General features: G+C 53.0%; 2 protein-coding genes across 7 annotated transcripts in view; one reads left to right on the forward strand and one right to left on the reverse strand.

Annotated features, from left to right (window-relative positions):
- PPFIA4 (PPFI scaffold protein A4) overlaps nucleotides 1–2,091 on the forward strand; it is a 168,986-nt gene extending 166,895 nt beyond the window's left edge. For all 6 annotated transcript variants that reach the window (XM_075122094.1, XM_075122097.1, XM_048826501.2 and 3 more), the window contains one exon: nucleotides 674–2,091. The gene's annotated coding sequence lies outside the window, so the exon portion shown is untranslated. The remainder of the gene's footprint in view (nucleotides 1–673) is intronic.
- A 2,579-nt stretch (nucleotides 2,092–4,670) lies between these two features.
- On the reverse strand, nucleotides 4,671–15,411 carry MYOG (myogenin). The gene is made up of 3 exons (XM_048826785.2): nucleotides 14,522–15,411; nucleotides 9,173–9,254; nucleotides 4,671–5,458 (listed from the first exon to the last, which is right to left on the reverse strand). Exons 1-3 carry the CDS (start codon nucleotides 14,999–15,001, stop codon nucleotides 5,337–5,339), a joined length of 684 nt encoding a protein of 227 aa, XP_048682742.1. The 5' UTR covers nucleotides 15,002–15,411; the 3' UTR covers nucleotides 4,671–5,336.
- Between the last annotated feature and the right edge of the window lie 222 nt (nucleotides 15,412–15,633).

The following is a 15,633-nucleotide window of genomic DNA, read 5'->3' on the forward strand; positions in this document are numbered from 1 at the left end:
CTGGCTGATGGAAACACTGCGCCCCCTGAGAGGATGCTCCCATTGCCCTCCCAGCTGGTTGTTATTAGTTGTTACTATCTGTACTGCAGTGGTACCTACAGACCAGGGTCCTTCTGTGCTAGGGGCTGTCCAGAGACCTAGGCAGATCTGGTCCCTGCCCCCAGGGGACTGTCCCTGACAAGCCCAACCTTCTGGTGTTGCGCAAACAGCCGGCCTGGTCTCTGTCCTGGAGCTGCCTCCACCTCCTGATTTGGGAGGGCCCCACTGGAATGGAAAAAGTGCAGCCTAGTGGTGAGGGTGTTAGCCAGAGACCCAAGTTCAATTCCTGGCTCTGCCACAGATTCCCTGTGTGACCTTGGGCAAGTTACCTAGCCTCTCTGGGCCTCAGTCCCCATCTGTGCAATGGAGCAAAAGCCCGGCCCTACCTCCCAGAAGAATGTGAGGGTAAAGATTGTACTACCCTTGTAAAGATTGCAAGGAACGCTTAGACCCTATGGCAATGGGGGCTATGGAAGTCCCTGAGATAGATAAGCCAGGGGGGTTGCTAACCCCCTGCCCTGCTCCATGGCAAGCCCCAGCTGCTCGAGCCCCTGGAGGAAGGCAAGTGGAAGCTGCTGCAGCTCAGTGTCACGTCCCCTCATGCTCACAGGGCCTCTCGCACTTTGTCTTGCAGCACATTCCCACTACCTGTATGGCTACCTGCTGGCTGCCTTCCGGGACTAGGCTGGAATCCCAGACCACGTCTGCGCCTCTGCTCCAAAGACCAGACGCTACAGGCCACGTGGACCAAAAAGGACGCTCGCCGCCTCCCGCTTGTACACAACCCCACCCCCTCCCGGTCTCCTCTTGGGTCCCCCTAGGTCCCGGTAACCTCTGTGGCTTTGCAGCCATCCTCCCTCCTCACCTGCCTCACGGATACAGGCTCCTCCGAGAGTGGCACGGGGCACCTCTCTGCTGCAGGCGTGGTCAGCTGGCCGCGCTGTGTTTCCGTCCGAAAGGTCTGGCCCCATGTGCGGGGCGGAGACGCCTTGAGGCCGGCCTGCAAGATTTGTCCACTTTGTTTCTGTATCTGTTTTGTTTTGCCGATATAGCTGAGGGCAGCCGCGCTGGCGTCTCCTCACCGTGGGCACCAGGGAGCCAAGGAGCCCTCTGCCAAGAGAACAAGAGGGAATCCCCCTTCTCTATAATACACGAGCCGTGGTGCCAGGCCTCATGGCTAGGAGCTTCTGCCAGGACAGCCCGCGGGCTGGGGAAGACACCAGGCTTCAGCACCAAGCCACAGGGCTTATGGGCTGCTGCAGAGAGGGGGCTGCCCTCGGGGGCGGGGTGAGAGGGGTCTGTGCTGGTGCAGGGAGGGGGCTGCCCCTCACGGAGAGGTGAGCTTAGTGACTAGGCCGGGTTACGCAGTATTTTCGCGTGCCGTGTGTACACTGAGCAGTATCTGTGTGTGTGTGAACTGAGCTGATGCTGAGAGCACTCTGAGGATTCGAGGCACCAAACCGATCTGCAATGGGCAGTGAGGGGGAGGCCGGGAGCTGCCCCCACGCCTCCCTCTCCAGCCACATAGGCTCTAGAAGTGCACATGACACATTAGACGTTCAAACAGCAGATGATCTCCCCACCCCTCCCTTTCCCGCTTGGTCACCCAGGAAATGACCACACCTGCCCCAGCCGTGGGTGCAGCGGGAGCTCCCACCACCCGCCCCTCTGAGGTTAGGTAGCAACTGGTGCAGGAGACTCTTGACTCTTTCCGTTTCTTCCCTGTAGGGTAGGATCTCTTTGTCTCCTCATGCCACTTTTGCCTTGTGTGGCCCCTGTTTCTAGTGTGGTATTTATAGATGGCTGGAATGACCTATACTCATCATGTGTGTTTGGAAGTGCAATATCAGAGAGACTGTACAGTTGCAATGTCTTTTGGTGTATTACTTGCCTAATACAGTATTAAATATTTTTTTAATTTGAAGAGTAAGTGGCCCCTTTATATCAATACCCTGTTTCTTTGTCATATTATTGGTACTGCATGGATTCCAAGCCCTGAAAAGGGGTGGGGAAGCATGTGTGTGTGTTCCAATAAACAGGATTTTAAAGCAACACGTGGCTTGTGCTTTATTCTCCTCTGTATCCATGCCCATTGGAAGATCACCACAGCTCAGCCTTAACTTCACTGGGGGTCACTGAGAAGAGCCACTAGATGAAGTGGGCTCTAGCCCACGAAAGCTGATGCTCAAATAAATGGGTTCATCAATCAGGTGCCACAAGTCCTCCTGTTCTTTTTGCGGATACAGACTAACACGGCTGCCCCTCTGAAACCTAGATAAAGGTGGTGGCTCTACCGCCATCAGTAGCTGTCTTCTGCCAACGGGAGGCCGATGAGCGTGTCCTGGAATGAAAACATCCCGGCTGGGCTCTTGGGCAGGTCCGGCTGAGAAAATTGGCCGTGTATGCACATGAAGAGCTCCCTTGCCCCTACTACGCCAGGGAAGGAGCAATGGTCTCAAGTTGCAGTGGGGAAAGTCTAGGTTGGATATTAGGAAAAACTTTTTCACTAGGAGGGTGGTGAAGCACTGGAATGGGTTCCCTAGGGAGGTGGTGGAATCTCCAGCCTTAGAGGTTTTTAAGGTCAGCCTTGACAAAGCCCTGGCTGGGATGATTTAGTTGGGGTTGGTCCTGCTTTGAGCAGGGGGTTGGACTAGGTGACCTCCTGAGGTCCCTTCCAACCCTGATATTCTATGATTTTTCAGGATGCCTTCCCACCAACGCCTGCTCTTGAATCTCTGCCATGCTGATGCCACTCTTGGGAATCTACTCCCCAAAATGATTGGTCTTTGCTGCATAACGGGGCTCTCTGCTCCCCCATGGGACTTGGCACTTCAAAGCACCAGACTCAAACGTTAGCAAACCGAGAAATGCGGAGTTAAGCCTACCCACAAATCCCTGCAAAGAATATTAGGGTGGCAAGAACAAACAACCCATAAACTTGGAAATTTCACAGGGCTGTGGTCAGTACAGCTTCACACACAATTCATCCGCAACTGTGCCCCCTTTAGGGTGCCAACACCTTTCTGTATAGCCTCTTTGGGAGTGAACAATATTTGACTAACCTGCAGGAACCTAATTGTAGGAACACCCCCAATGCATTGTTAGCTTCTTTACTTGTGATTGTACAACTGGAAACGAACCAGAAAGGCAGCACAGTGTGACATGTCAACCAGCAGCAATTACTCCTCCTATTCATGCAGCTCAGAGGCCACAGTGAAGGACTGGATGAGCAGGAGTCTTGATTTGGTATTGTAGAGAAACCAAGAAAAAGGCCATTTTTGTTAGGGAAAGGCCCGAAGTTCCTGTGGTGTCCCTCCGGGGGCAAAGCTGAGGTTGTGTTGTGTGCGAAGTAGCATCTTAACGCTTCATTTCCAAGTTGTCAGGTTCTCATGCTGTTGAGCCCCAAGGGAAAGAATGAGAGGGTTCAGAAAAGCGCGACAAGACCGATTCCTAGCCAGGAACGCGTTTATCCGAGAGACTGTTAAGAGGTGATTTGATCATGTTCCAAAAGTACCTAAGGGGGGAGAAGATTTTTGATACTAGACAACTCTTTAAAATAGCAGACAAAGCTTGTTTATGCCACGGCTCTGTAGTTGGAAGTTGAAGCTAGATAAATTCAGGATAGAAATAAGGTGCAACTTTTTAGCAGTGAGGGTAATTAACTGTTGGAACAACTTCTGGGGGGTTTCCCACTGTGCAAATGATTTGCTCTTGCTCAGACACTAACTATTGGTCTCCAAGCAGGAATCGCCGGGTGAAATGCCCTGGCCTGTGTTATGCAGGGAGTCAGACCAGAGGATCACAAAGATCTGTTCTGACCTTAAAAATCTATGAATCTTTTAATTGGAGCACATGATGCATCTGGAGCTTCCTGCGCCGGCCAGTGTCTAGCACAAGGTGCTGCGGAGTGGGAGATCCCCATTTAAAGGGACAGGGGGGCTTGCACGGCTAGGGAGGCAGGACATTCTCTCCTGTTCCTCTGCAGGTAGAAGGGACATTCATCCCCCTTCCACCACAGGGAACCTGGCATTCTTGGAGCTAAGGTGGATGAGGACAGGCAGATCAAAGGAGAGGTGTAGTCCAATTCTCTGAGCATGGGGCTAAGATCCAGGGACTTCTGCGTACAGTCTCCAGAACTAAGTTCTGACAGGTGCCTTACCTAGTTCACAGGGGTGTTACTTTATTGTTACTTTTGTAGTGAGGTAGCAGCTATCAGCCCCAGCCATGGACCTCACCCCCATTGCGAGCTAGGGGTTGTACAAACACAGCACAAAAAGCATGTTTAAGATCTGTTGTGACTATCAGTTGTAAGGGAGCTCCTGGTAAACGAAAACGCTGGGAATTACATGAGTGACTAGAAGGGGAATGTTCTCCTGTGTAGCACTGATCTAAATTAGTGCCCCAGCCAGCTCCTGTTGAAATTAGCACTGGAACTCCCAGTGACTTCAATTGGGTTGAGCTCTTGCATCCTCCTCTCCTCTGTGTTTGCTTCCTGGACTCCTAATGGAAGCAGATCCACAAGGCTGGCAAGAAGCAGCCAGTCTCCCACAGCGAGCCATGCCTGAGAGAGGGACAGTGACCCTCAGGCAACACAGAGACCCAGAAGCCATTTCAAACGAGACTGCCTTTATTTAAAAAAAAGTCCAAATAAGTTAGCAAAAATAACAATAAAAAACCCCACCCCGGCAACTCCACACAGCGCTCAGTAGAAAAGACCCCAACGGCAGCATTTACACGGCTCCCGCGCCTGCAAAACACCAGCTGGCAAAGGAAGTTGGTCAAACAGCATCTTTTAAAAACAAAACAAAAAACAAAAAAAAAAACCACACACAAACATTGGCCCCCAAAGAAACAAACTTCCACAAACAGGGAACGAAACACAAAGCCCACGCTGGAATCCTTCCTTCTCACACGGAAGTTGTGTCGCTTCTGCCCCCCTCCCTTGAGTACCAGTTACAATAAATCATGTCAAAATGCTTTGATCAGTTTTTTCAGAGAGGCCAAGAACCCATAACTCCTATTGAAGTGGGGACTCAGCACCCCTGAAAATCAGGTCACTAGCTTGTGTATTAATGTAGGCTTCATTTTAAACAGCCGGTTTATCCTTTGTCTCTTAGCTGACCAAGTGGAAACACTCTGCTATGATTAGGGAATTGGATAAGGGGCTTCACCAGTTACAGTCTATGACTTTGGACAGGTAAATACATTTTCCAGTGTCTGAAGAGTTCTGGTGCCAAATTACCACCTCATTACCAGCCGGGGAAGACTCTAAAAAGCCCCAGAGGCTTCTGCCCGCCTCAGTTTTGAACCCTCTCTTCTTGGAACGTGACAGCCACATCCTCCACCGCGATGCTTTCAACGATCGAGGACAGGGAGTGAAGGTTGTGGTCTTCAGAGGATTCGTCATTTAACAAGTGATCTACAGAGAGCAAGAGAGGAAACCATATGAAGGTGATTTTGGGGACCAAACTGCCAATGAAGGTGACTGAGGGAGACCTAAGAGGAATGACCAGGATCCCTGCAGCTGAAAGGGAAGGAACTAATCTGTTCAGGGCCGTTGCGCTGTCCAGAAAGTGTTTGCCTTGATCACCAAAGTGTTTCTAGCTCTGCCAGGCCATGGAAGATCAGCACTTAGGGTGTGGCTCTCCCATCATTCCTTCAGATACGTGGGTGTTACAGGGAGTGAAACTTGCCCAGCTTCACTGACCTGCTAGGAAAGGTGACAATTGTTCCCTGCTGTGATCCCCTGTCTGCAGCCCTGAACGAGGGGTGAGAGAAATGCCAAGCTGTGGTGGACACCTTAAGCAGTTTCTGTTCCCAAATGTAAGGGCCCTTCTAGGGTAAGTGATGAAATGTCAGAGATGGGAAAACACACTCATTGGGTCATGTGCACCACGTCTTAACAGAGCTGAGTCATGAGAACAATCAGAGACTGGAAAACACTGAAAAGATTAGGACTGTTTCCTCATGTCCCCTCTTATTCATCGCCTCTCAGAGGTAAAGTGTACAAAATAATTGATGATGTAGTAAAGGGAGATAACGTCTATTCACAAAAAGTTACATGAGAGCAGGGGGATGTTCAATGAAACTGAAAGGCAGCAGATTCAAAACTGCTAAAGGGAAATCCTTCTCACACTCCATGAGTGCCCGGTAGAACTCACTGCCACAAGAGCTCACTGATTCATGGGCTGGGGCACATGACTTACGAGGAGAGGCTGGGGGAACTGGGATCGTTTAGTCTGCAGAAGAGAAGAATGAGGGGGGTTTGACAGCTGCTTTCAACTACCTGAAAGGGGGTTCCAAAGAGGATGGATCTAGACTGTTCTCAGTGGTGGCAGATGACAGAACAAGGAGCAATGGTCTCAAGTTGCAGTGGGGGAGGTTTAGGTTGGATATTAGGAAAAACTTTTTCACCAGGAGGGTGATGAAGCACTGGAATGGGTTCCCTAGGGAGGTGGTGGAATCTCCTTCCTTAGAAGTTTTTAAGGTCAGGCTTGACAAAGCCCTGGGTGGGATGATTTAATTGGGGATTGGTCCTGCTTTGAACAGGGGCTTGGACTAGATGACCTCCTGAGGTCCCTTCCAACCCTGATATTCTATGATTCTTTGATTCCAAAAGAGTGGCAGGATTCAGAAAAGAGTGAGACATTTATAACAAGGTTAGCATAAGCTGACCTGTAACTCTGGGATCAGGAGGAAGCTGTCCATGAGGGCAAGTTATCCCAGAACTGCTTGTGCAGGTTTCTCCCTCTGAAGCAGCTGGCACTGGCCACTGTTGGAAACAAGATACTGGAGTAGCTGGACCCTTGGTCTGATCAGTCTGGCAATTCCTAATTTCCTATTGTCTCATGGACACCTCCTCTCTTTATGCAATTACTCCACCCCCCTCTCTCTTCCCACTCAACACTGTGGGAATATCAGCACTTGCTGACATGGGGAAGGCCTTTCAGGAAGCAAGGAATATGTCTGGTTGAAAATTTTCCCTTAAATCTTCTTTCCAACAGTAAATTAGGTTTTTGATTAAATGAAAAATGTTTGGGGAAAGTGTCTGCTTTCTGTGGGAAATTTACCATTTTTTGTTGGAAAACCAAAAAAATCCCCCAAACTGAAGATTTGCAGCAGAAAATGTTTTTTAGCTGGACATTCTTCAGTTTTCAGCATTTTTGTTTTGGTTGTTTTTTTTTTCCCCAAACCAAAAGTCCAAATTTCCCCTGGAATAAAGCATGCATTTTTCCAGTCAGCCCCAGTCCTGAATGTATTTCGAGATTATGTGAGTTAGCAGCTGGAACTAAGGAGGAACCAAAACCAGCTGAGCAGCTGCTTTCTCCATTTCCAGCTGCAAGTGGGTCTCCTACAGCCTGCGTCTTAAAGCTATGTTGCGTCTACCCTGAATCAGTGCAGCCAGAATCATCCAGCGTGATGGCCTGACAGACAGGCAGAAAAGAACAGGGATCCTCCAGCCATCTCCCACCTAATCAATTCTGTGCCACGGCTGGGGCCTCAGGTGTGGGGGGTAGCCCCATTTCTCCTGTTTGCTGCCTGTAGGACACAGGTTAGCCTCCTGAGGCCTGAAATGCTTTAGTCTGAATGCAGTCTCAGTACAAGGGTATCTGGGAGAAATGTGCTGGCCGGCATTATGCAGAAGCTCAGTCTAGGGCGTTCCCTTCGGAAAGGATGAGTATCAGCTGAGGTGTTACAACTGGGGTGAAAATAGCCTGCTGTGTCCGAAAGGGGAAACCTGCAACACAGTGATGGTGAACAAGGCTTAGGGTACGTCTCACAGCAAAAAAAGACCCATGGCAGGGCGTCTCAGTGTCCGTTGGCTTGGGCTCGTGCTGCAGGGCTAAAAATAGCCATGTAGCCATTTGGGCTCAGGCTGGAGCCTGGCTTTGAGACCTAGTGAAGGGGGAGGGACTCAGAGCCCAGCTCGAGCTAGTTGACCTGGCTCTGAGATTCACTGCCACGGCGGGGAGGGGGCGGGGGCATTGTGCTGTGGAGACATATCCTTAGTGGGGCGAGGGGACATCAAGACTGACATGAGTTTGCAATGTCTGGATCCTTTTGCGGTGCAGAAGAAAGGCTAGTGTTATTCTAGGCATGTGCGGAGGCTTCTGCTCCTGATTCTCAAGTCGCTGAAAAGGCAGCAAAGGGGCAGGCTAGCTCCAGAGGTAATATCCCTTCAGAACAGAAGTAAATCCTGGATTCTCCTGAACTCAGAGGGAGAAAAGAGCTCATCGGTTTAGGAGCATCTGGAGTCTTATCTCTCAGAATAACAAAAGCCTGAAGGACGAGAAAATAGGAACCAAGCAACCCTTTTCCCTTTCCTAGAGAAAAATTCCTCTGGGGTCTGGAAAAAGCAAAAAATGGGGATTGGTCCTGCTTTGAGCAGGGGGTTGGACTAGATGACCTCCTGAGGTTCCTTCCAACACTGATATTCTATGAAAAATTTCTATGAAAACCACCCCGGGTGCCCTCCTTCCACCTGGGAACATCCCCCACCACCACAACACTCCTCAGTTCCTCCCATCCTATCTGCTGTGGCTTCTGGAGGAGGTGGTCCAGCACCAGGCCCACTCCCTCCCTCAATCGCTGTAGCATCAAGTTCTGGGAGGTGGCAGCCAGGACTTGAAATGCTGCCACCTGGGCCATTCTCACGCCCTGGCCAGGTGGGCAGGGCTTGCCGAAATTTGAGGAGGCTCTGGGGAGATGAGCTGTTGGGTACACAACCTATCGGTGGCTAAAGGGACAGTCTGGGTCCCGCTGCAGGTGGATGGTCAGTAACTGCCCTTGGCTCAGAAGATGCTGCCATGGGGCTCTGAGGACTAGCTGAACAGCCACCTGTCTCCTGGATATCTGGAAGGACCATCTGGACACCCCTTGAAAACAGTGGATTGGGGATGATGGTCTCTGGGCCTACCAAAAAGACAAGGCAAAGGGGAGACTGGGCCTGTAGGGAGGAGAGGACGTTATGTGAGAAGGGAATTAGGGAGGCCTTTTGGAGGGAGCAATGTCCCCAAAGCTCAGAGAATTTGGATAAACATCCAGTTCTCTGAGCTGAACTGTCCAGTTTTTTGTCCTTCATCCCAGAAGCACTGGGACAAAGAGGCCAGTCTGAGGTATGTGCTCTGCTTACCCCCAGGGTTACTGCTGAATTCCAGCTGGGAGCTCCACTCTGGGCTGCATGAGGCGCTGTTGGACCCACACTCACTGGCCACCTGTAATTAGGAGGAGATAATCACTGTTAGGGTTACTCATGCCAAGAGCTCTACCCTCACACTGGGTCATCTCCCAGGGTCATCTCCCAGGTGTGCTCTGAAATGCTCCACTCAGTTGGCCCAGATGGCCCTAGCTCTTCTCTCCCTCAATCCCAGTGAGAAAAGCAAACCTCTTTTAAAAATCATGTTCAGTCCATGTGGAAGCACACTGCCACTGTATCCAACCTGCTCAGAGTGAGAAGTCCTATGTTTTCAATATTAATTAAGAATTAAAACAATGATCTCCCAAGGTGGATTCTGTGAGACCCATGGACAAGGATTGGACCTTGAGGAGAGTGTCCAGATCTTATAAGTGGCAGATCAGATCGTTAATGGCTGTTTTGTGCTCATGGGAACTGAGAGTGTGTGAGCAGATTAGGGTATTGTTGTTCTACCTTAACAGGTCCCATGATGGTCTAGCTCAATCCTTAAGAATATTTTCGTCCCCTGGAGCTCAGGGCAGAATCTCCATTCCTGGGATTCAAGAAAGAAAGGGACAGTAAACTGAACCCCAATGGGATCAGCTGCTGTGAAGGACAATAGGGGCTTTAACTCTGGTGAGTCTTTCTACACATCTGTGTAGGGTCAATTGCTAACAAGCCTGGGGTTGGGAATTTCTCTCCTGGGGAGGAGGCAGAGACCCCAGCAGATGGACCAAAGACGAGGGGGGGCAAAGAGAAGGTTTTAGGAGCATGAATGTGGTATGAGAAGAAATAGGGACACTGGAGAGAAAAGCAGTTGGGGGAAAGCTCCTGAGAAGACATGTGAGAAGGGAAAAACACCTTGGCCCGTGGTGGGGAGAAGTGTGAAGTGAGATATTGAACATAGCAGAAACTGGAATGGAAGCAAGAGCAAATGAAGGGAGAGGGGAGGGCCTGGCCACCCTCACTGGAGCTGGGAAGCACACAGCAATCCCCACTCCTTAGCCCCTGTTGGGCCGGTCTTCACTAGAGTTTTTTACCTGGAATTAACTGGGTGCTAATTGACTTGTAGTACTTAACACAGTTGTAAAGGCTGGTATGGACCAAATACATGTTTGATCAAGCCTACAAACATCACAGGGATTAGCCTAGGGTTGCTTCTCCACCCGGTAGATCATGACCCCTGGGATGGTGGGGGGCAAGTCAGAAAAGGCAGTTAGGGGCCCAGGGGGGTACTAAAAATGTTATTACAATCTCTAAGCAAAGAAAATCTTGCTCCCTCACTGCTGATGTTTCAAGGTCGAGTACTGTCTGCCATCCTCTCAAGGGTCCCACACAAATACATTCTATAGGCATAGCATTGACCACATTATTTACTCTCGCGTTGCAAACATAAGGGGGTCGGAAATATTTCACTTCAAAGAACGGGTCACCAACCTGACCAGGTTGAGAAACGCTGGCCTAGGGTTCAGAGTAACAGCCGTGTTAGTCTGTATTCGCTAAAAGAAAAGGAGTACTTGTGGCACCTTAGAGACTAACCAATTTATTTGAGCATGAGCTTTCGTGAGCTACAGCTGGGTGAAGATCAAATGTAGCCTGGCCCAAATGTGGCGGTGGGGACGGTGTTATGTTATGTATCTTGAGTTACCTGGCAATTCTTTAACTCCAGGTAAAAAGTCTAGTGAAGACATATACCCCTTGTCTCTTCTCACACATTAAACAGGGAACCAGTGCGCAAAATCACTGGGATTTATACAGACTGATCTGCTCCCTTGCGTTGTGAGATGCTGTCTTCACTGCAAAAAGAGGTATGTTTTTCTGTCAAGATAACTAACTTGAGAGAGTGATCTTGATGTAAAATCCTGGTGTACGTAGGACATTGTAGTTTTCACTTTGATGAAGCAAGTTGTGGTAAACCCCAGGAAGGGGAGAAAGGCTATAGGATTGATCTCATCTAGCTCTATGGAGCTACTTTTGCCTTGTCTCCACAATGTTTTCACATCAGTGTAATCATCTTGAAATAAAAATGCACCAATTCTTTGCAGTGAAGGTATCTTTGCAGGGTATGACTGCATTTGGAAAAAAGTAAGTTTCTAGCCCCAGGGGTTTTAGAGAAAAGCTTGACTGGAGTGTAACTCTAGTGGTTGAGAAACCAGGGGGCAAATAAAAAGAACCCAATGTGTATTATCTTTTAAAAATCTCATAATTTTTAAGACAGTCTTGTGGCGGTGGTGAGTACTGACCAGAACTGGGCAAAGAATGGATTTTTCAGCTCACTGGCAATTCCAAAACATTTAAAATATAAAACTGTCTTCGGTCAAACTGAAAACAAATTTTTAATTTTTTTTTTTTTTAGGAGAATTGAAAAGTACAAAAAAAAATTCAACGTGAAACCAAAAAATGGACCCAGCTCTAGCCCTGACTCACGAGTTTTGAATGCGTATGGTTGGCAGTTCTGGTTCTGAGACTCTGGGTGGGGCCCCGATGCCCTTGTGTGGCACTTGGATGGGCACACTGAATAAAACAAATGTGCTAAACAGGTGGCCTTGTTCCCAGCCACACCCACACCCTCTTGCCCTCTCCTCTGCACATGCGCGGGGGCTTGCCACTCAAGTGCCATCTGCTGCAAAGACCGTTCCAGGTGCCAGTCGCATTTGCTGTAAGGATGTGCAGACATTTGCTCTTAGCGTGCCTGGCTCAGGGGCCTTTCTATGAGACTAGCTCAGGAAGTTAACTTTTTTTTATTGCCTAGAGCATTTACTGCCCAAATATTATGATCCAGTATATACAGCATGTACCAGATTCTCCACTACATGGCAGCTGTTCTAGCAACACTGAATCCAGGCACAAGGCTGTTTTGCCAGAGCAGAGCAGAGCAGCGAGAACATATTGGCAAATCTGCCCTGACGCATCCCCCTGCAGGAACGCATCCTAGGCACAAAATATTGACTCTTTCCTGGGCAATGCCACCTTGCAGGGACTGTGTCTTGTTACATTCTAAGCCTTCGTGAAAGGAGAAAGGACGGCGCTTGCCCACGCAGAGAGGAGAATTTCAAGATCCCTCTTGGTTTGCTTGTTGGCGTTACCAGCAGCCACGAGTTGTACCTGAGCTTGGCCTAAGGAGGAGACTGGGGGGTTATTGTGGAAGGGGTTATAGGGCATATCAGGCATTTAATGCTGACGATCAAAACCGCTTTGCAACCTGTGCCCCTGTGGCTGCTCACACTGACCAGGGGATCGTCACCTGCTTTCTTGACTGGGCTCCATGTGCCCCTTTCTGGGTCACTTTTGTCAGCCCATTTTCAGATGTCACCAGCCTCGACTCTCAGCCCTTCTAGGCCACCTTCCCCTGGACTGGGAGGCAGGGGGTGTACATGCACTCTCCATGGCTGGGAAGTGGTGGTCGCTGTGCTCCCTCTCTCTATGGGCGGGGGCCGGCTGTGGAAGCTGCAGTCTCCCTGGGCAGGGGCCCGCTCTGGAAGCTGCGGTCTCCCTGAGCGGGGGCTGGCTGTGGAAGCTGCAGTCTCTCTATGGGTGGGGGCCGGCTATGGAAGCTGCGGTCTCTCTATGGGCGGAGGCCGGCTGTGGAAGCTGCGGTCTCCCTGGGCGGGGGCCGGCTATAGAAGCTGCGGTCTCCCTGGGCGGAGGCCGGCTATGGAAGCTGCGGTCTCCCTGGGCGGAGGCCGGCTATGGAAACTGCGGTCTCCCTGGGCGGGGGCCGGCTATGGAAGCTGCGGTCTCCCTGGGCGGGGGCCGGCTATGGAAGCTGCGGTCTCCCTGGGCGGGGGCCGGCTATGGAAGCTGCGGTCTCCCTGGGTGAGGGCCGACTGTGGAAGCTGCGGTCTCCCTGGGCGGGGGCCGGCTATGAAAGCTGCGGTCTCTCTATGGGCGGGGGCCGGCTGTGGAAGCTGCGGTCTCCCTGGGCGGGGGCCGGCTGTGGAAGCTGTGGTCTCCCTGGGTGGGGGCCGGCTATGAAAGCTGCGGTCTCTCTATGGACGGGGGCCGGCTATGGAAGCTGCGGTCTCCCTGGGCGGGGGCCGGCTATGAAAGCTGCGGTCTCTCTATGGGCGGGGGCCGGCTGTGGAAACTGCGGTCTCTCTCTGGGCGGGAGCCGGCTGTGGAAGCTGCGGTCTCCCTGGGCGGGGGCCGGCTGTGGAAGCTGCGGTCTCCCTGGGCGGGGGCCGGCTATGGAAGCTGCGGTCTCTCTCTGGGCGGGGGCCGGCTATGGAAGCTGCGGTCTCTCCCTGGGGGGGGGCCGGCTATGGAAGCTGCGGTCTCCCTGGGCGGGGGCCGGCTATGGAAGCTGCGGTCTCTCTATGGGCGGGGGCCGGCTATGGAAGCTGCGGTCTCTCTATGGGCGGGGGCTGGCTATAGAAGCTGCGGTCTCTCTCTGGGCGGGGGCCGGCTATGGAAGCTGCGGTCTCTCCCTGGGGGGGGGCCAGCTATGGAAGCTGCGGTCTCTCTCTGGGCGGGGGCCGGCTATGGAAGCTGCGGTCTCCCTGGGCGGGGGCCGGCTATGGAAGCTGCGGTCTCCCTGGGCGGGGGCCGGCTATGGAAGCTGCGGTCTCTCTATGGGCGGGGGCCGGCTATGGAAGCTGCGGTCTCCCTGGGGGGGGGCCGGCTGTGGAAGCTGCGGTCTCCCTGGGCGGGGGCCGGCTATGGAAGCTGCGGTCTCTCTATGGGCGGGGGCCGGCTATGGAAGCTGCGGTCTCCCTGGGCGGGGGCCGGCTATGGAAGCTGCGGTCTCTCTGGGCGGGGGCCGGCTATGGAAGCTGCAGTCTCTCTATGGGCGGGGGCCGGCTATGGAAGCTGCGGTCTCCCTGGGCGGAGGCCGGCTATGGAAGCTGCGGTCTCCCTGGGCGGGGACCGGCTGTGGAAGCTGCGGTCTCCCTGGGCGGGGGCCGGCTATGGAAGCTGCGGTCTCTCTATGGGCGGAGGCCGGCTATGGAAGCTGCGGTCTCCCTGGGCGGAGGCCGGCTATGGAAGCTGCGGTCTCTCTATGGACGGGGGCCGGCTATGGAAGTTGCGGTCTCTCCCTGGGCGGAGGCCGGCTATAGAAGCTGCGGTCTCCCTGGGCGGGGACCGGCTATGGAAGCTGCGGTCTCCCTGGGCGGGGACCGGCTATGGAAGCTGCGGTCTCTATGGGCGGGGACCGGCTATGGAAGCTGCGGTCTCCCTGGGCGGGGGCCGGCTATAGAAGCTGCGGTCTCCCTGGGTGGGGGCCGGCTATGGAAGCTGCGGTCTCTCTATGGGCGGGGGCCGGCTTTGGAAGCTGCGGTCTCCCTGGGTGGGGCGCTGGGCACTTACCCCTGGCTGGGAGGCGCTGCTGCGGTAACGCAGGTCCCTCTGCTCCCGCTCCTGCTGGTTGAGGGTGCTGAGCAGGGTCTGCAGGCGCTCGATGTACTGGATGGCACTTCGCAGGATCTCCACCTTGGGCAGCCGCTGGTTGGGGTTCAGTAACGTGCTCCGTTTCAGGGCCTCAAAGGCCTCGTTCACCTTTTTTAACCTCCGCTTCTCCCGCAGGGTGGCGGCACGGCGCCGGTCGATGGAGACCGTTTTCCTCTTGCAGATCTTGCACGCCCAGGGCAGACACTGGCCGGGGCAGTGCTCAGGCAGGGGCGAGCCCTTCTCCTCCAGCCCCGTCCTGCCCTCAGGACACAGCCCCAGGCCCGGCCGCTCCTGGTACGCCCCCTGCTCGTAGCCCTGCAAACGGGAGCTCAAATAGTTTTCGCCATCGTAAAATCTCTGGTCTGGAAAGAAGTAAGGGTTGGTCTCAAAGAGCTCCATGGGCAAGCGGCTGGCGGGGAGCAGCCTGCTCAGAGTGTGCGGCTGCTCTGTCTCCTAACACCAACTGTTTGGTGGCATTTAAACCCTGGCGCTGGCATTAAATCACAGAGATAAATATAGAAAAACCTAAAGGAAACCTGAGCCTGCCCTAAGCTGCTGCCTCACATCAAAACTTGTCCATCTGATTTCATGTGCTCTCCCTGTGGGGATTAGGCTGCCCGGGGCTGCGCTGCATCTGGGGGGCGGGGGGACGGGGGAGCTGGCATGTGTTGGACAGCGGCTCAGCCACCTCGCAAACAACGGCCTTGTTTGAGTCCTTCTCATTTCTTCTCTTTCCAGCGCTGTTGATGATCAGGCTGCTCCCGGGGCTGGCAGCTCCACGCTGCATTCCTGCATCATCTGCTGCCTTCAGTTACTGCTCCCGGCCAGGGCCAGGGCCAGGGCCAGGGCCTCACAGCACGGCCTGCACTGAGGAGAAAGGCCAGCTCAGTTCCCGGCTCCGACAGGGGCAGGCCCTTGGGGTGCCCCCCACACACCAAGCCCTGCCCGCACTGCCCCACACCACAGGCTTGCGCTACCCCTCCCCTCACACCCTGCTCTGCCCCGAACTGCAGGCCTGCTCTGCCTGGAGC

This window comes from Caretta caretta, chromosome 21 (assembly GCF_965140235.1).
Source record: "Caretta caretta isolate rCarCar2 chromosome 21, rCarCar1.hap1, whole genome shotgun sequence".
Lineage (NCBI taxonomy): Eukaryota > Metazoa > Chordata > Testudines > Cheloniidae > Caretta > Caretta caretta.

Coding starts and splice junctions, on each gene's coding strand:
- MYOG (XM_048826785.2), bottom strand. CDS start 15,001: ATGGAGCTCTTTGAGACCAACCCTTACTTCTTTCCAGACCAGAGATTT. Junction 9,255..14,521: donor GCAGCGCCTCCCAGCCAGGG/GTAAGTGCCCAG, acceptor TCCTAATTACAG/GTGGCCAGTGAGTGTGGGTC. Junction 5,459..9,172: donor ATTCAGCAGTAACCCTGGGG/GTAAGCAGAGCA, acceptor TGCTCTCTGTAG/ATCACTTGTTAAATGACGAA.